This window comes from Thermobia domestica, chromosome 9 (assembly GCF_964235325.1).
Source record: "Thermobia domestica chromosome 9, izTheDome1.hap1.1, whole genome shotgun sequence".
Classification (NCBI taxonomy): domain Eukaryota; kingdom Metazoa; phylum Arthropoda; class Insecta; order Zygentoma; family Lepismatidae; genus Thermobia; species Thermobia domestica.
In genome coordinates this window covers 203,520,728-203,542,264 of record NC_137462.1, presented here as the reverse complement: position 1 = coordinate 203,542,264, position 21,537 = coordinate 203,520,728, and the positions used below count along the sequence as shown (strand labels likewise).

Below are 21,537 nucleotides of genomic sequence, written 5' to 3'. Positions count from 1 at the left end.
ACCTCGTCCAAAGCGCCCGAAAGCACAACAATCGGCTGGCAAGGTTATGGCCTCGGTATTTTGGGATGTGCGTGGTGTAATATTCATCGACTATCTTGAGAAAGGACATACCATTAACAGTGACTATTATATAGCGTTATTGGAGCGTTTGAAGGCCGAAATTGCAAAGAAACGACCGCATATGGCAAAGAAAAAACTTTTGTATCATCAAGACAACGCACCGTGTCACAAGTCAATCAAAACAATGGCAAAACTACATGAATTGAACTTCGAATTGCTCCCACATCCACCGTATTCGCCAGATTTGGCTCCCAGCGACTACTGGCTGTTCGCAGACCTGAAAAAATGCTCGCCGGTAAGAAATTTCGCACGAATGAAGATAATGAAGAGGTTATCGCTGCAACTGAGGCCTATTTTGAGGCAAAAGATAAATCGTTCTACAAAAGTGGTATTGAAATGTTAGAGCGGCGCTGGACTGATTGCGTTGCTCTTCATGGAGATTACGTTGATGAATAAAGCTAATTTTGAACCAAAAAAACGCTGTTTTCTTTGTTAGGCCCGGGACTTTTCAGCCCATGTGTTATGTCAGCAATGTTAATAATATTTACTATGTTACTTGAGGAGGTATTGGTATCTTCTATTAAATACTTTATAAAAAAACTTATTCAACTGAATTAATTTTTTATGATTTAGGAATCCCCTCATTAGGAGGTCTGCAGAGCCATTGTTTACACCCCTGATCAGTGAGTAAATAATGGTTGTATTTACATATGTTCTTCGCTATCAAAGAGAGCAGAAGCGCTGCAGTCTCTTAGGAAGTTAATGATTAATGTTTCTGGAATTGCTACTTTGCTGCCATGACTTATTTTGCAAACAAAGGCTAAACTATCGTAGGGGAATCACCTGTAAATAACACTTTTCAACTGTACCCACAGGAAGCATTTTACCTAGGTAGAGAGTATAAGAAAGCAAGGTATTGGAACATTTCCTGATCTTACACAACTTACTTTTTCTAAACTTTGTGTAGACCTATATACGAAACGCTTTGCAAACCATCAGGTTGTTTAGGTAGAATTTGCACTAGTTCTGTGTGATTCCAAAAAGTACTTGAGCTAGTTTCTACAGTTTTTAAGATAGGATGCTTTAGAAACTGATTTTTACATCTTTGCCAGCTGAAGATGGTGTTACTTGACCTATGTTTATTAGAACATTTTATTTCGTTTAATATGAAGAATATTTCCCGAAATTGAGTGGAATTTTTCCACAAGATATATTACATATTTAATACCAACTATTTTGATAGCGTTCATATGTCATGTATAGATCAAAACGACTAACCTTCTTCAAATATCGCATCAGGATGTGTGATTTTCTTCAGGTACTCTTGAATTACTGGCGTTGTTGCTGGTGCTCCTCCCGTAACTGTGACTCTTACACTCCGTAAATCCTCTACCGTTACATCAGAGCTTGTAGAAGCAAATTGTAACAAAGGCGGAACCAACATCAGCGTCGAAGGCTACAAGGAATAATCTATGGATAACTTCATAGACACAAAAGCTAGTAAGGATAGCATATGCCAGAAGCTGATATTGTTTAAAAGTTTTCCATTTATAATTTTTTTTTTTACCCAATACAAATTACGGCCTTAAATTCATGTCAAGTTTCATTCGCGTTCTCTTTCCATTAATATTTAATCAACTAGGTCACTTTGAAAAATCTTCTAAGAAGTAATACCACGTCACACATTAAAAGTAATAACGAACCAGTCGTATGTTCATTTTACAAATTTTAAAGTGTCTTGCCCACATTAAAATTGGTTGATAATCATAAACGAATCATACAGATTTTTTTTTTTTTTAAATAGACACTACAGTATTATAGCGGGTGTTCTAAAAATGACATCCACGGACCACAGAGCACTATTTTACAAGCCAAAATAAAGCAAAAATGTTATATGATGGATTGCTCTCCGTGACCTCCTTCAGCGCTATGGGAAATGAAAATTTCACAATGTGGCAGCGTCGCAGATTAACTTAGGAAAATTAACATCACTCTACAAACACATCGAGCAGTCAAATCGCTTGCTACACTAATAAGTGATGGTAATATTAATCTAATTGACATCAGCTACCATCTGGAAAGAATCGATGCAACTATTTGTTACATTAATAGATGTACTCTATTTGCGACGTTGCCACATAGTGTAATTCGTGTCTCCAGACAAGGACACGAAAGGTATACAAATATGTATATTGTTTGCTTTATTATGACTTGTAGAATAATGCTCTGTGGTCCGCGGGCTCCACTTTTAGAACATCATATATATATATTTTATTATTGACGAGAAAAAAATATGGTACTTCGATTAACACTAAGTAACAAATAGTTGCATCGATACTAGTATAGTATGGTACCAGTGTTGGGTAAGTTACTTGTAAAAATGTAACGCGTTACAAGTTACTTTACTTTCTCTTAAAATGTAACGCGTTAGTAACGCGTTACTTGCCCCCCAAAAGTAACTGTTACTTTACTTCGAAAGTAACGCGTTACTAACGCGTTACTTTTAGGCCCGAAATGTTAAAAATGTGAAAAAAATTATGACTTCAATTTTCCGTACTACTATTACTACCGCTATTATTATTATTATTATTATTATTATTATTATTATTATTATTATTATTATTATTATTATTATTATTATTATTGCACGTTCTGAATCGCTTTATGTAAATGCAAGGACAAATTTTTACTTGAATATGAACATTTACATATAATGTAACATTGATAAAATGCCATACTGCGTTACTCGTAGGGATGGACACGAGCGAGTTTTCTTTGACACTCGATTCGACTAGAAACAAACATCTTTGAGCTCGACCCGAGAACTCGACTCGAAAAATTTCCTCCAATTCGACTCGAGCCAAATCCGCTGTGTAGTTTCGAATACATCAATGACACTACTACTACTACAACTTTATTATTATTATTATTATTATTATTATTATTATTATTATTATTATTATTATTATTATTATTATTATTATTATTATAACAACACTGTATATAAAAAGAAAGATAGGCGGTTTGTATTTGAATACTAAAAAAACTAGTTGATTGCCAACCTCGGTAGTCGTGAAGTCTAGGAGTCAAGGACATTGTTCACGAGCTTCTGAGTTTGGGTTGAGGGTCTAGGTTGAGTATTCGGGCTCGAGCCAAACACTGTTAAAAGTTATAGGGCACTGGCCAAATATCTTCAAAACTGCTCGGCCCGGGTTTAGAATTGTCAACGACTCGAGCAGCTCGGCTCACAGCTCATTCACTATCGACCCGAACCGAGAAGTGAGCCGAGCCAACAGCTCACTCAACCGACTCGGCTAGAGCCCTCGGCTCAGTTGAGCCGAACCGAGCAAATGGCTCATCCCCACCAAGCCAGCTCGAGCCGATGGTTCGCCCCAAGTGAGCCGGCTCAAGCGATCTTCTCAGTTGAGCCGAGCCGAGCTGAGCTTGTTATAAAAAATCTCTTGTGGTCTCGCTATCGAGACGAGACGAGATGCGAGCCGTGTCCCCTCTCGTGAGCAACACTAAAAGTATTCCATATTACTGTTTAGCTTACATTTCTCATGGCTTTCGCTTTCCAGTGTAATCAGGCCATGATTTCAAGACGACTTAAAACGAACGAGCCATTTATCAAACTCGACTGGACTCGAAACTCGACGCGAAAAACTGAATCGGCTCGGAACTCGACTCGAGGATATTACCTTGACTTGACTCGAAACTCGACTTGAATTCGAGTCGAGTCGAGTTTTAGCTTGACTCGTGCTCATCCTTATACGTTAGAAAAAATTGTTGCTTATTATTATTCTGCTAAACTAATTATATAATAATAACAATCTTGTTATGTAAAATTAAAAATAAAGAGTATAGAGAAACATTATACTACTCTCAACGGGACTCTAGGATAAGCAAACTGATCTGTAAGAACTCCAATATTACATACCATCAGCAAACTATTTTCTAGTAATAAAGTAGGCCTGCTCATCAGAACACAGTTTATTCATATTAACACTTCAGACACTTTACTTTTAAATTCTGTCCACCATCATCCTCAGCTCTTAAGAAAAAAAAGTATTCTTTCAAATGTTCGAACGGTAAAATATTTTCGTTCTCCATCTATATAAAAACAACACCAATCAAAGTAAAAATAGACTACCGGTATCACTGCACTCCTAGTTCACTCACTGAATGTATTGATTTGGAGCTGTCAAAATCTACGACAAAATCTTCCAGGTGCTTGCAGTCAGTCTCAGTACACGTGATTTCCCTAAGTCTGTCCTCATCTTCCAAAAACAGCAAGTGGCACTACGAACTTATCTGTTTCTCTGTGTGTCTGTGACTGTCGGTCACTGACATACGTAGTTCATGCTCGATTGTTTCATTCTGAGAAATTCACTTACAGGAAAGAAACATTTGTTTCCGAAAATATATATATATATATATATATATATATATATATATATATATATATATATATATATATATATATATATATTGTAGTTACTCGTCCGAAATGTAACGCGAAAAAAGTAACGCAAACTAGGTACGTTACTTAAAAATTTGTAACGCGTTACCGTTACAGTTACTTTTGAAAAAATGTAACGCGTTACTTGCGTTACGTTACTTCCCAACACTGTATGGTACTTCGATAACAGTTCCTATTTTATCAAGCACTGATAAAAATCGAGAGATTCAAAGGTACTTGGAAGTTCCAAGAAATCTGCGATGATACATACGATGCTCTGCTCTGTAAACTTTACTTCCTAACTTTAATATCGCATTGGTATAGTTATTGTCCTGTACAGGACGCAAAAATTTATAAAATCGATTATTCAAGTTTCTATTACAAACAATTTTTTTTAAAAATGATTTCTGTTTCTTTTGTGTGGCAACTGAAAATGATGCCGGAATTTTAGTATCTATGTTTATTTACTACCATTAAATATCGCCGTAAATCATAGCTGCTGCTTGCACTTTAAAAAATTAATGATCATCTCTTTCAGACAGTTTATGAGTATACATATTTGTTCAACAAAAATATGTTAATATTAAATTGTTAATTACCTGATATTGTTTTATAGCTCTGACGAAATCTGTTGAAGCAAATTTGGGCAGAGTCACAATATGTACCCCATCTGATAATCCCAGGTTTATAATGGCAGTAAGTCCGTAAATATGGTAGAACGGAATGACCCCAAGGACGACGTCTTGATTGGTATCTAAGACAGAAACAAACCATTAGATTTCCATATTTAATGAAGTGTTGTTTTCTATATATTTAACTTTCCATGTTTCGGGACAGGCTACATACTACTAGAAGTTCAATAAAGGTGGCTATTTTTTATTTTCATTTTTTCCCTTCCGATAGTTTTCATAATGAGAAGTAGGCAAGCTTTCTATTTTGTGCTTGTCAAATCGTTCATACAGGAAAGTATCAGCTGATCTGTGTTTTATATATACTGTATAAAAGCTTACCAACTATCATCAATGGAAATGAACCATTGCTTCAGAACACAATACCACATAAAAGCTCCTTCATGAGAAAATGGTTAGTCTTTATTGAAGGAGACTCGGATTTGGTACCTAGTAGTGGTCTTGATTTGGGTTCCATATTGAACTCCTAAGTTCAAGTCTTACATAGTCCTGTAGTGAAAAAGAACACTGAACTGAAAAAAGTAAGGGCGAGCAAAGTATCTTTGTACATTAATGTATACGATCATATTTTTTCCCAAATGTTAATAAAACATATTCATAGAAGTTAATTTTCAATAAATGCCACTCTGACCTAATTTTACATGGAATCCTAATTTATACTTCTAAGACAATTATAAAAGCTGGTTTTAATAATTTATACTCGTTTGACGGCAGATTTATATCGTGTATACTACACACGTACATTACTTATCATTTTTCTGCAGACGCACACTGTTAAAAAGTACAGCATGGTTTTATTTTAGGTCTTTTACAGCCAAATTTCTCTGCCGTTTAGATATTCCAAATTTTAAACGTTTGCTGCCAATTTCAGGAATTATTTGCGTTTTATCTGATGAAAGGAATAACAAGTATTTAGTGATAAATATTGCCTTGAAACTAAGCCTAACGATTTTTATGAAGTCTGTTAAATTACCATTCTCAGTATAAAGATTTTTACATACAGTAAGTTTATCACTGAATCTATTATCGGAAAAGTTCAGTTGTACAAACACTAATAAATAAACAATGCGAATTTTAAAAATAAGTGATAGAATTTTATTTGCTGAGACAAGTATTTAATTTGTAATATGGAATAAGGGAACAGTATTTTAAAATAAAAAAGGAAGTTTAAAATATTTTTAATCAAAATAAAATATTTTTTGTAGATACCTGTCATAAATATAGGAAAGGAGGGCAAAGCGGATCACTTAACTTCAAGGGCCTCAAATGGCAACTAAAATTAAGACCAGGAAACCAAAGTTTTGAGGAAATATTTTATGATTATTAAACTTTCAAATAACAATACAATAGTAACGAGAATTTCATATACATAAATGATATTGCTTAATTACTGAACTACTGCAATTTATCCACTTTGCCCCACCGGTAGGGCAAAGCGGATCATGATAGTGGGGCAAAGTGAATAAGCAAAACTCATACATTAAAAGTCAGTGTTTAATACAGATATGCAAAATAGAAATTGTATAGAAGAACAATATATGTGTACACAGTCTAAGACAATAAAAAAAGACACCTAAATGAACTGCTGTACCTACTAGAAGATTAAAATGTTTAATATTTTGTGAGTATTAGCCTAACACATTTAAATATAGAATTAAGTCTAGACAAAGCTTGCATACGCATGATCCCTAAATATGTTTAAAAAACCTCAAGTCCATAGAAGTCTTTTTTCTTATTAAGTAGGCATCTAGTATCTTTCAATCTATAGTAACTCTAATGAGTACAATTTACGTAGTAGCAAACAGATTTAAAAAAAAAAAAACAATAATAAGGCTTAAGGCTGAAAATAACATCACATCACACGCTTGGTTTACACAGATATCAAATGTGTCCCTTATAATAATATATGTCTTTTTCCTTATAATAATCAGTACAGTTTTCGTGAAAAAATGACAGACAAATAGAACACTGAATCCAGCCTTCATTAAGTGGATCTGAATAACATTCATGACAGAACTTGCATTGGTAACTACCGTCTTCTGGTGATTTTGAATGTTTTTATTTGTAATTCCAGATGTACTTGGGAGAGCTATACCCGCAGCAAAACATTTCTTCTTGCAGGAGAACCTTGAATGGTAGATTTCCTTCTTTTCTCTGGTACTTCCTTTACGGAAGTTGCACCAGTACTTGGTTCGGTAGACATAGTAGACTTGCTATACTTCTTCGCAATCTTCTGTTTTAAACATTCCTTGATAGAGGTACTCGTTAGTTCCTCTGCACGTAGAGACCTCAAGCTTCCCCCTCCTCGAACAAAATTTCACCGTACGCCACTGTAGTCATTAGTACTGAACATGTATGGAACATTTTACGTAAATTGATTCGAGGCAAAAAGTAGAGAAACGAAGAAACAAACAAAGATCTGAAGTTAATTAAAATCATTTTAAAAGATGTAAAATCAAACTAATAGTTTCTTAACAGTGGTATAGAATTTCATAGTTTAATATAGGATAAGTTGCGTTAAAAGCCGCTGCGATTATTTAACTGAACTCTTATCTTAACCCAACTTACTACTACAACAACTACTGATGTTACTCTACTACGACTACCACCACTACTACTATTACTACTGCTATGTTTTTGTTCGGCGAGTGTTAACGGAACAAATTTAATATGAATTTCAATATTCAAATTAGCTGTGTTGCACGTATACGTACCGTCAATACCACATTTAGTGCCAAACAGATGTTCTAAAACAGTACTGTATTATGCTTGGGGCAAAGTGAATCGCTATTCGCTTTGCCCCTTCTAAAATTATTCACTTTGCCCCACACTACCACGTGAGACAAAAGACTGTCTACAGCATATGGACGACGTATTTACGATAATTCTCAAACATGATAACAAAGGTAAGATCCCACCCTGTCCATGTATAGTGTGTTCGCAAACATTCTACGGAATAGTAAGAAAATATTTCAAAATCCTTACCTCTTGAATTTTTTAGCAAAATGCGTATTTTTTTTTTCTTTCTCCTCTCTCGTCGAAACAACAACACGTACACATAAAACAGTAACGCCCTTCTTTTCTTTCACTAGTGACGTCATAAACTGGGGCAAACATTTCCTGCCCTCTGTTTTCAGTTGACTGTAAATTGCGTTATTCGCTTTGCCTCATATATCCACTTTGCCCTCCTCTCCTCTACAGTATAATTTCTCTTTTACGATTTGAATTCATTTAATGAAATGCATAAGGACAAACATTTTATTAATTTTAATTTGTTACTTCTGATTTGCTAAATACTTTTACCTGTCGCTTCAAATATAAGTTGAACACTAGGGTGACTGAGTTGACTCATATTACTGATGAGATTCCTGTGAGAAAGTTCCACTCCTTTCGGTAAACCTGTCGTTCCACTGGAATATGGAAGGACCACAGTATCTTCTACGTTTACATTTTGTCGGACGAGTGTGGATGGATCATGTTTAGAATTAAAAATTATTTCCTGTAGACTAAGACAATTATCTGAAGTTCCATCTACAACAATGATATGCTCACAATTTGGCACAGTCTTGATGGCTTCTTTAATCTTTGGAAGGTTCTCAAGGTTTGTCACTAGCAACTTTGCTCCAGCGTTTGTCATTTGTCTTGATATTTCATCTGCAAAAGAGAAAAAAGGCCTTTTATCATTTACAACAGATCACAAGGTATTATTATTATTATTATTATTATTATTATTATTATTATTATTATACAAGAATGAGTCGTTAGTTCTGGAATATTGGCATATGAATCATTTGCGGAGTGTAGGGTCTACTCTACGTGTCCGAAGCAGTTCAAGGCATCGAAAGTGCACTCTAATATGTGTACTGGTAATTCGTCCCCTGTAAAGGTGGCAAACTTAAGTTTGGCGTTTCGTATACGAAAGATGGAAGAACCGAATCTAATTTGGAAACTGCTACTTTACGAGTTCAAACTGCAATGTATCTTCTGCATCTTGCTTGTTTCGAAAAGTGATAAGTATTAAAAAATTCTATAAATATATAAACTGTGTATGAGATGTTTTTATTTAAATTCAAATCCCGAGATTGTCGTTCCTAAGCCACTAGTTTTCTTTATTTCGATTATTGAGGTTGAAATATGAATTTGATGTACCGATATCGAACGCTGAACTGTTTTTCAAAAGTCATTGGCCGCATGGCTTGTAAACTTTAGAATCACTAATACCTTTTTTATATAATAGATACATAATTAATAAGTATAAATAATACACTAAAAAAGAGATGTTGAAACAACACAAAATGACCACCACTTTAGCGTGTTACTTGTGTGTTAATTCAGCACCAAGCTTTTTTTTTCTTTCTTTATAGTGTAATAGGGTTAGGGATTGGTAGGTTGTACTTTATTCATCAATTTGTAGTTCCAAAAGAAGAAATGCTTTTGGAGTATGTCTCCTAACCCTAGCCATTAGAGGGTTACGCCCTCTCTTTGGCACAGTAATAAGACATTGACGGATTAAATCATGTAGGATGGTCTAAGTGTAGTTTTATAAATAAACAGTGATGAAAAATTACAATAAACAAAATATTACAAAATATTAGATGACTGAATAAATGAATAACTAGAAATGTTCATACAAGAAAGCAACAAACATCTAAATGGTGCAGGTATAAACAGAAGAAAACTTTGGTATAGAAACAATGTGTTGTGCATTTATGAAATAAAGATGATGATGTAAAATGAAATGCAGTGCATACACGCCACAGTCACAAACATAGTGTTAGGTATATGAATGGAGGTTAGTTCTGTCTCGGGGCGACTCGAGACTGATGGACACAAGGGAGCAGCCCAAGGTTAATATTGAAGTCAGACATTGTGCTTTAATGGAAACAAATGAGGAAGATGATCGGGTATATGATATATATTAAATATGTCGTGTTCTTTAGCTGTAGGATGTGCGGTTTTTAGATATAACGTGAGAAGAATGTTTAATGCTGAATGTAAATATTTATATGGGGCATCAGTTTCCGCATCAGCTTATAAAGTATCAAGAAGTAATGGGTGGGAGGCTGATAGGCAGGATAGTATGTATTTCAAACGAAGGTCGGCAATATGTTGAATAAGGCGAGGGAAATTGATATGTTCATATGTCAGGAAGTTCGGATATGGTAACTTTATGCGATATGCAAGTCGGATGGCATGGCGTTCGAATATCGATAAACGGTCGTAGAACTTTATTGGAGCATTGCACCAAGCAATGTGACCAAACGTTAAGGCTTAAGGATTTTATATGTATTTAGTAGCAATGGGGCGTTTAATCCCCAAGTAGTTCTAGTTAGCCGACGTAGAAGGTTGAGCCGGCTATTACACTTTTGTGATATTTTTCCAAGATGAGCCTTCCAATTGAGTTTTGTGTCGAATACAATCTCGAGAAATGTTGCCGTAGATGTTGTTTGCAGAGAATATTCATTAAGCGTGAAATTTGAGGTTTCGCGGATTGCGGTGAACCTTGGAGCGGCGTTTCGGAGGTAAAAAGACTAACGCTTGTGTTTTACCACTATTGATAGTAAGTTTCCAAGTTTTACACCATTTCATAAATTCACTAAGAGTGGATTGCAGGGGCGGCTTGTCTATAAGTGCTGCAGAGCTACAGAACTATCAGCTATTTTAGTGGAATAAATGTATTTTCAATTAAGTTGAATTGTGTTTAATTTAATCAAGGTAATAAATAACATGTAATGATGATATTTGGTCTAACAGTGTCCTGAAATTGTACTGCTGGATATGCTACATAGCGTACAATTACTGGAAACATCTTCTGAAGCTTAATAATATTGCAAGAGCTGTGCACGGATTACCCTATGCTTTAGCATTGAGACCAAAATCTTCACCAGCCGCACTGTATTATGTTTTCCTTGTTTGTTAGATAGGATTTACTAGAGCTGCACTTCCAGCAGCTCAGAACTCACGAATACTTCCGAAGAAGCCGAAGACACACGACGTGATGTACATGAGGCGCCCTTCTCTTGTTTTTGATAACGGAGTTCAGTGTAATTGTTGCGCGCTTTAAAAATGATGGTATTCCATGTTCGAGTTTGTGCAAATTTTCTGAACAAAACACAATTTGTATGACAATTTTAAGGAAACCATAAACCTTTTGGAAATTCTTCTAACTACCCCAACGACAATAGCTGAAGCAGAACGTTACTTCTCTAATTTTAAAATAGTTAAAACATTTTTGGGAAGCACAATATGTCAGGAAAGAATCAATGCTTTGGCTGCCTTATCAATCGAACGTGATTTCACATCCACCACGCCGAACTTGAATGAAAGAGTAATAGGACATTTTGTACAGCAGAAGTCACGTCGGATAGACTTCATTTTCAAACGATAAAATATCTATAATTCAGTAGTATTAATAAAATTTCTGCCTGTAGACATTACGTGAATCCGAAATTGTTATGGTATCTGAAAACAGTATGTTTCTTACGGTATGAATATGTATTTTAAAAATTTGTTACACACAACAGTGGTGTATTTAGAGGGGAGCTATCGGGCTCAAGATCACCCGAAATTCATTAAAACTTGTAGGCATCCCAAAGGAAAAATTAAGTGCTTATTCATATGCTGTGTATAGCTCCTCCCGAAACAAAATCCTAAATCGCCACTGACAACCAATAATCAAAACAATAGTGTTTTGCTTGCTACACAGTAAAGCTATATATATATATATATATATATATATATATATATATATATATATATATATATATATATATATTGTTAATTTCAATTATAATTGTCATTTATAACGGTTAGAGTGCTGAAAGATTATGCTGGTTCGTGTGTTGTAATTAATTGCTGTAAACGGGAAATTTAATATACAAAAACCAAACTGTGCAGAACTACCTCAGATTATGGTATCGAGCCCCTACTGGTGGATTGTAATCTCATACTAATCTGATGCATAGTTTTGCCAAGAGCTAGAAAGGCCGTGTCATCGGCATATTGAAATAAGTACACGTTTTGCATAGGTTTAGGTATATCAGAGGAATACAGTATATATAAAAGTGGGCTGAGGGCAGAGCCCTGTGGAACACCACAATACAGAAAAATGGGATATGAGATGGCAGATCCTATGTATACATATCCTATTCGATTAGTTAAAAATGAATATATGAAACGTAAGTAGCAGATAGGGAGGTTTAGTTTCTGTAATTTTTGAATAAGCCCATAATGCCACACTTTATCGAAAACCTTTTCAAGGTCCATTAATACAAGGCAAAATGGAAAGGCCTTGTTATATTGGTTTGTTATTAGTGTAGACAGCCGAAGTAACTGGTCGTTAATGGAAAAACCTAGTCGTAAACCTGCTTGGTGCATGGGCAGTAAGTTATGCTCTTGAATATGTAAATGGAGCCGATGGACAAGAATTTTCTCAAACAGTTTACTGAAGACTGTTGTCAGTTGTATTGGGCGATAAGAAGTCACAGCGTGCGCTGGTTTATGAGGCTTAAGAAACATGCAAATTTTGGATACTTTCCAATCCATTGGGTAAAAGCCGGTGCGCAGAATGAAGTTGTAGAGAGCAACAAGTAGTGTAAGTAAAGTGAGTGGAGCTTCTATTAGGAGCCGGTAGGAAACATGATCGATGCCTGGTGCAGTGTTTCGTTTCTAACGAAGTGCACGTTGAAGTTCTTGAGTAGTTATTGGTGCTGTAAGAGGATGGTTGTTATCTATAACGTGTAAGAGTGATGGTTGAAGATCTGGGATAAAAGACAAATCTGCGCGGTTATGAGAAATATATGACATTGCAGGCGTAAAGACCGTTTGTAATTGTGTTGCAAATACGTTAGCCTTATTTGGTCGGTAAAAAGAGGAACATCATTGTCCAACAGAGGGTACGATAGTTTAGTGCTTTTGCCTGTGAGTCTATGAAAGGTTTTCCAATATCGGCTTGGTGAGGCTTCATCGGTTAGTTTATTACATGTGCTGATCCAGTTGCGACGTTTGTATGCTATGAGATAATTTGTAACAGTTCTTTGCCATTGTCTGTGTTGACGGAGACATTCTTGGTTGCCAGTTCGTTTATATTCTCGAAATTGTTGGCGTGATTTCTGTATTAGAGAAAGATAGTGGAGGCAATTTTGGCTTAGATGAGTAAATTTTCTCCACAGGAATAGCTTGTTGAGTACCAGTATGTAAAGCATCTGTGATGTAATTTACAACGTTGTACATTTCGGTTTCTGAAGTTGGTGGTTGAAAAGTGGAAACACGGTTATTTACGGTCTGGCCAAATTGAGGCCAATCAACTTTATCATAACGGAGGATAAATTGTGGTTCTAGCTTTTGTAAAGATGGTCGAGTCCTCTTGATGGTTAGTTTAATTGGGCAGTGATCGCTTCCAATCGTATCAAGAACCTTCAACTCGCAGTCATTTATAAGTGCGAGAGACGTAATCGCTACATCCGGGGTAGTTTGGCTGGCTGGTCGAGTAGGACCAGGAAGTTGTGTGTGAAGTTGTAGTGTAGTTGAAACAAAGTCCATAAACTGTTGTTTCTCCCTTGCACTTCTGTTATGAATATTTATATCAGCCATGGTGATTATGTTTTTAAAGTTATTCGCTATATAATCGAAAAAGGTGAAAGGTATTGGGTGACCAGGCCGTAATATATATGGTAGCTACATTAACAGTAAGACAAGGGTAGTATATAGAGAATAAGAGATGTTCAGGAAGTTTTGCAAATGCAGGAGGATTGTATTGTCTATAAGGACGTTTGGGAGAAAAGCCAATCAACACCCCTCCTTGAGCGCGTGCTCGTACATCGTGGTAGTCGCAGTGTTGAAGTTGGAAACCAGAAAGTCGTGCAGAAGACGCTGGTTTCAAAGTTGTTTCGTTGAGAGCTACGATATCATTTTTTCTTCTAACAGAAGAGGTTCTAGAAGTACTTTGTGTTGTTGAAATGATCTGATATTAACGAATAGTAAAGTAAGAGCCATAATATATACCGCCATATTGGCTTTAGACTTCTGTCTCTAGAGGTGCGATATGGAAGTGAACGAAAGACCCTGAATATGTAGCAGTAAAGTTAAGATTGAACAGAGATTTGGCTGTTGATATAGCTACACGAAGAATATGCTCCAGTTGGAAAGGAAAAAAAACATTTTGTAGAACAATGGTGATATAACAAAGAAGATCTTCAACAGTGAGAGGTTGAGCAAGAGATTGTGAGGGTGGTGTGGCTTTGTCAAAACTTTGTACTGGCACTGTCAGTTCTGGACGTTCCGGTTGTGCCTGAGGTTTTTCCTTACAGCGGTAGCTGTATGTTGGATGATTTTCGTGGGAAGTAGAGCAGTGTGGTTGTTGCTGCTGATTTTTGCATGCTTTTGTGTCGTGAGATTCACCACAATAGCCACATTTAGATGGATTTGGGCACTGGCGAGTAAAGTGTGAGTTATAAGTTTGGCATTTCTCACACCGAATTGGCAAAGGACCCGGTGTCTTGGACGGCTCGACTCTATGGAGTTTCTTATAGATAGGAGCTCCATGTGCTAATAAATAGTCAAGTGTTGTCTGATCTTGGGACAAAACACATACCATGTAAGTAGGACCATTGTTATTTTTAATACGAATGCATTTGTTGACCTCAATGCCTTCTTGTTTGAGTTCTTCAAGAACTTCTTCATCGCTGATTTCAGGAATTACTCCACGTATGACAACGGAAAACAGGGGTGGTTTTCGTGGAGGAGGCGGTTATTTTGTCTTCCGATCAGTTTGTTTGATTAATTTAGCCGTTTTGCCAAATATCTCGTATGACGCTTTGTTCCGAAGTGTGATACCAAAGTTCGGGTCTTTTGAGCTGATGATAAAGCCATTTCTAGTTTTAACAATATTCTTTATACTGGCTCTTGGTAGATACTTGTTTATTTGTAGGAATACCATTTTAGGATGAGTATATTTGGTGTCAAAATCGGTGAGGAAAAAAAAAAGATTGGTTCTTTAGCTGTGGAAAAATTTGAGCCTGAGCTAGAAGAAGTGTCCATTGCAGAGTCCATGTTAGTAGTTACAGGAGACCGAGATCTGTTGCGAGGTCTTTTACTTGAATGACTGGAGTCACCAGAATCAGTACGATCCCTGGGTCTAATTGCTCGCAAACTGGGATCACTGCCCCATGAAAGGTGCCTGATACGACCGGAACGAGACGCATTTTCACGGTCTACTCTAGAAGAGCCAGTAGCCGGTGGCCCCATGAACTGAGGTAGGTTTCTATGCATTGGTCCAAGGACCAGCACAACCTATCCGTGTGATATGAGAAGAGTGAGAAATGAAGTGATGATAACAATGACAATGATGATAATATTCCAAAAATACAAACGACCCTTCGAAAGTGTCAACTTTCGTCAATCCTCTAAATAACGCACGTCTGTGATGCTCACAAGTGCGTATGCTATACCTGATCCTCGCGTAACAGATTCACAGTTATAAGAGAGGCTGGGTTCTGCTCAAAAGTAAAGATGTGTAGCACCAAGCACATCGCCTTCGGAGCATATCAGAAATAATTCGGTACCACCTGAGAGAATTCGCATTGATATTTACCGTTTAATATTAGCAAAGCTTTGCGAAATATATTTAGCACTTCTCCCAAGTAACCAATAATGTTCTATGTTTCCTGTTATCGATCACAATAATATTGTTGTAAACCTGTGAATCGTATGACAAACAATCACATAAGCAACAGCTCTGCCATCTTCTGTTCATACGTGCAAAGACACAAGAATAACAGATAAAGAAAATAGATGGAAGCATTGCTATCTGTGTAACTGTTGTCAGATGATTCACGGTTTACAACAATATTATTGTGACCAATTACAGAAAACATAGAATGTTATTAGTCTCTTACCAGGAATGCGAAATGTATTTCGCAAAGCTTTACTCATACCAAACGGTGAAAAACGATGCAAATACTCACAGCCAGTAACAAGGCATTTTTGATATGCTCTGAAGGCGATGCCTTGGTGTCCATACCTTACCAAGCAACCTAGCCTCTCTTGTGTCAGTTACTGTGCCAGCGAGGACCAAGTATAGCATACGTACTTGCGAGCATAGCACAATTACAGCACTTAGGGGTCTGACGAAAGTTTTCACTTTCGGAGGGTTTCTTGTTTTTTGAACCTCATCTAACATCTTTTTTCATTTTTTCATCTTCATCTGGGCTTTGGCCCTCGGATCACGATGACGGACACTGGCAAAGTTAACGGATCTACGAATCTCGGTCAAGATGTAGGATTACAGTCTCCACCGCTTAACATCGGGCCTAACGGTCGCCAAAAGACGCAGCCAAGGATTGTTACGGGAACACCTCGTTCAGACCGTAACTCTATTCCTTCCTATGCTGACTGCATCACCAAAGGACATAGAATTCGTTCTCGATCTTTCTCTGATGGCGAACAAGCGCTAGATTCAAAGAAGCAACGCATTACTCCCAGTGTTAATCAGACCCCAACTGACAGCCATTGTATGGATTGGGCATCCACTTCTGCCGATAATCATCATGAGCAATACCAGCCAGATCCCGTGTACAACTTCTTGCTAACCGACTACGATCAGAAGTATGACACTGTTCGTGCTGTCTTCCAGCAATTAGTCAAGTACGTCCCTCGGCCTGAAATCCGTGAAATTGTTAAAACACGCCGTGGCATTATCTTGAAATCCAGTAACCCGAATTTCGCCACACATGTCCGTAACAAGGCAACGTATGAAATTTTTGGGACGAAAGCAAAGATTTCTACTTTGCAACCGAGTTCCCGCAAAACTCCTCCTCCACCACGGCGACCTCCTATGCTGTCTGTAGTAATTCGTTGTGTAGAACCCGATCTTACTGATGACGAAATTCTTGCTGAACTTCATCAGGAAGGGCTACCTATAAAACGCTGTATTAGGATCAAGAACAACCAGGGGCCAACCTATCTCGTTCGAGTGCTAACTGATCAACAACAGTTGATTGATCAACTTCTCTGCAAGGGCGCCTATATATATCGACGCCGATATAAGGTCGAGCCATCTCGCACGCCAGCACCTCTGCCTGTTCGATGCGAGAAGTGTCAACAGTATAACTCACACCCAACAGCAGAATGCACAAACACCATCAAATGTGGTTATTGTTCCCGCGAACATCCTACTAAAAGCTGCCCAAACCTTCAAGAACCACCACGTTGTGATCGCTGTTCTGAGCGTCACCCAACATACAGCTATAAATGTAAAGCTAAGCCTCAGCCTGATCCAGCTAAGCCTGAACTTGTAGTTCCTATACGTTCGGTCGATACATCAACTCCACCAGCAAATTCATTACGTCATCCAGTTACTGTAGAAGATTTACTCCGTTTTCTCACTATTTCATTACAGAACATTCATCCATTTCTTCGCAACCATATTCTAACTCAAATAATGCACGCAGCCAAACTATTGTTTAATTTACAATTACATGCAACTTATTCGGGACCAACAGTGCATTTTCAAATCCAACCACTTGAGGTTTATGTTTAATATGGATAATTCAACCTATTCACTTATATTCTTTATCATTATGAGTTACAACTTACTTTTTCTTAACATACGATCTCTGTTGACACATCACGTACTCTTCACCCAGCTCCTTCAGGAAGAACAAATTGCCGCATTTGCACTAAATGAAACTTACCTTGCACCATATTTAACGTGTTATATACCAAAGTATCATCTACTTCGCCACGACGCTCCAACAGGCCCACGTCTCTACGGAGGCACAGCTATTGGTATTCGGCACAATCTTCCTTTTCGTGCAGTTACGGTTCCACCTGCACTTCATCTTCCCGAACACAACATCACGACGGTCTATTTTCGAGGCCGCACAGTTACCCTTGTCACCATTTACTATCGTCCAGGACGAGCTATTAATTATGATTTCTTCCGCCACATTGATTCTAATTTTCGTCATTACATTATCATGGCCGACCTAAATTTTCATAGTCGCTCACAACGTGACAAGGACAACTTTTTAGATTTTGTTCGGAATGAAACAGGAGCTGAATTCCATAATTTACCGAAACCTACACGTCCTATCAGTGGTACTACTCCTGATGTAGTCATAACCTCATCTTCTCTCTCTCAATCCATCCATATATCTGTGCTAGACTCCATAGGTAGCGACCATGTTCCCATCAAAGTCGAACTTCACTGTTCTCCTAATACTCAGCCTAAGCCCTCTCCTCAGAAGGTCTACTGCTACCAAAGGGCAAATTGGGAGCAATATCGTTCCGACTTAGACGCTGCCGTAACTTCATTCACTATTCCTAGCACACAATACGAACTCGATAGGACAATAACTGATCTAACTACAGCCCTTCAGGACGCAGCACAACGTTCAATTCCAACAATTGAAGTTCAGTTACATAAACCTAAGCTACCTCCGTAATACTTACCATTTATTACAGCCTCACGCAGAGCTTTCCGTGAATATCTAACTACGGGCAACCTAGAAGCACTTCGTCTGCATCGCCAATACTTAAGGATAACTCATAACTATATCGTTGCGTTTAAGAAACGTCACTGGATCGAAACTTGCAACACACTTGCTAATGAAGCACATCCTACAAAATATTGGCGCAAATTTCATCAACTAACTGGTAGAGTTTCTCGTACACCATACTCCATTGTTCATAACCATCAAGCAGTCCTTACGGATACGGACAAGGCCAATATATTTGCTTCCTATTTTCAAGGCATTTTTACACCACTACCTGGTTGGTATACACCCGACCGCCTACAGTCAGCTATCAACCGACGTACTGATGCAACATCTGCTTCCTTTCGCCCATCTGCTGATCATACTTTAGAACCAAATAATCCTCTAACCATGGAAATTCACCCCGAAACTATTAGTAATGCACTTACAGGCAGACGGAATACTGCACCAGGCTTTGACTCTGTTACATATGTTCTCGTCAGACAGGCGTCTCATTCTTTCCTCCTCTTTCTTAGCAGCATTTATAACTTTATTCTACGAACAGGATTTTTTCCGCTCGACTGGAAGTACTCCAAAGTTCTTCTTTTCCCTAAACCAAAGAAACCTCCATCAGAAGTCACATCGTACCGTCCTATTCACCTCACAAGTTGTCTCTGCAAAATCTTGGAACGAATCCTTGTACGTCGCATGCACGACCATCTCAATTCACATAACCTTATTCCAATTCATCAAGCTGGATTTAGGCCACATTTTAGCACTCTCGATCAATTATTCCGTCTCACCACAGCAATTTATAATCAGTTTAATACAGGATATCCTTCTTGCCTTGTAACCTTTGATCTAGAAAAAGCTTTCGACAAGGTTTGGCACCCTGGTTTACTATACAAACTTCGTAACTACCATCTACCAACCTCTTACATCCGATTCGTACATTCCTTCTTAATAGGACGAATAGCTTATATCTCGATCAATGGAACGTTATCTCATCCCATCTTCTTACAATCTGGGGTACCGCAAGGCTCATCTTTGTCTCCTTTATTATACTTATTGTACGTCGCGGACCTAGTCGTTCCTAATACTACCACAATATTTCAGTTTGCGGACGACACTGCATTTTTCACAACTGCCCGTACTGTACGATCTCTTAATAAAACCATCCAAGTAGCTATTGACGCATTCGTGCGTTGGTGTCATATATGGAGGTTGAACATTAACTCTTCAAAAACACAAGCCATAGTTTTCTTGCCACGTAGACGCCGCTCTCGAATACATCGAAATCCGAATCTACTTCGTCTTCAGGTTGATCTTACGCCTGTACCCGTGTCAACCACTATTACGTATCTCGGTGTCATTTTTGACACTCATCTTACATGGATTCCACATCTTACCAAACTCGTAGGCCAAGCACAAAACCGACTTAATCTCCTGAAACGACTAGTTGGCACAACCTGGGGGCTTCGAGCAAGTACCGTAATCAATACATATAAAACATTCATGCGGAGTACGTTAACATATGGACATACAGCTTGGATATCTGCACCGTTAAAATTCTACCAAAAACTTGCTATCCTCGAGCGTCATGCTATACGCCTAGCATATCGTATAAGACTGCCGCATCCAACGAGATTACTTTATGAGATGATCGACTTTCCGCCATTACTAAATCATCTTGAACAACTTCGTATACGTTATATCTGCAAACGATTTGCTCAGCACCAATCTCCTGACGCTTGAAATCCTCCGCTACGACCGTGATAACGATGCACCGCCCAATTACGCTGATACTCCTCTTCAGCACTTCATGACACTATATCATTTACAGTTAGATAACGATATGCTGGACCCCGAAATCTTTGCAATTTATCGCCCGCATGAATTTTCATCTCATATCTATCCATCATACGCACCGTAAGAACCTATTAACAAGGGCCTCCTCTGTCAATCATCAGTTCCTGAATCGCCCCAGGAACAGAAGATAACTTCATTCGTCTAAACTAACATAACCTAGTGATGTGACGTCTAGAGCACTTCATTTCATCTATTTCATCAACTCCATTTGCACCTTTATTATTATTATTTTTTTTTTGAGTCCAATTTACCTTTTATTCCATGCTTTGTGTTAATGTAATACCTGACAATGCTAACATGTTCATTTGTAGCACTTAAAATATTCCTGTTCATGTACGTGTTTTTTCATTTTCTGAATAACTTCACTTAATCCATGCTTAATATAATGAATGAATGAATAAAGAAATAATAAATATGAAACCTCTTAGACCACCTATATTTCCTTCAAATCAATAAATCAAATTGAAGCACTTACCCGAAGAAAGGGCACAACCCTTTAACGGGATGACGGACAAAAAAAAAAAAAACCTTGGTGTCCCCTTCACCTGTCTAACTAACAATATCACTGTGTTGTGGCGTCTAACTTGCACCTCATCTTTCATCTCATCATACATACATTTCGATAGATGTTGTACGTACAATAAATAACGATTTCTGATCAATTGATGAATAAAAATCCCAATTATGAATGAATAAAAACAATAAATAAATAAGTGAAATTAAACCTCTTTGTCTATCCAACTTATCCTTTGTTCCCCTTACGCATAACTCCACTCCCAAGAGAAGGTATTCCCTTCTACGGGTTCTTGCATTGTAAAAAAAAAAAAAAAAAAAAAAAAAAAAAACTTGGTGTCGAATTGACACACAAGTAACACGCTAAAGTGGTAGTCATTTTGTGTCGTTTCAACACCTCATTGTTTGCTGTGTAGAACAATATGGTAAAACTCTGACTTAGGAAAATAATACTAACAGCGAGAGACATATC

General features: G+C 37.5%; 1 protein-coding gene across 1 annotated transcript in view; it reads right to left on the bottom strand.

Moving 5' to 3' along the window:
* The window catches only part of LOC145660546 (uncharacterized), a 61,156-nt gene that overhangs the window by 16,828 nt on the left and 22,791 nt on the right, over positions 1 to 21,537 (bottom strand). The window contains exons 3-5 of the mRNA XM_081725740.1: positions 8,512 to 8,862; positions 5,119 to 5,273; positions 1,339 to 1,516 (exon numbers count right to left, since the gene is read on the bottom strand). Of these exons, the coding sequence (XP_081581866.1) occupies positions 1,339 to 1,516; positions 5,119 to 5,273; positions 8,512 to 8,862 (684 nt within the window). The remainder of the gene's footprint in view (positions 1 to 1,338; positions 1,517 to 5,118; positions 5,274 to 8,511; positions 8,863 to 21,537) is intronic.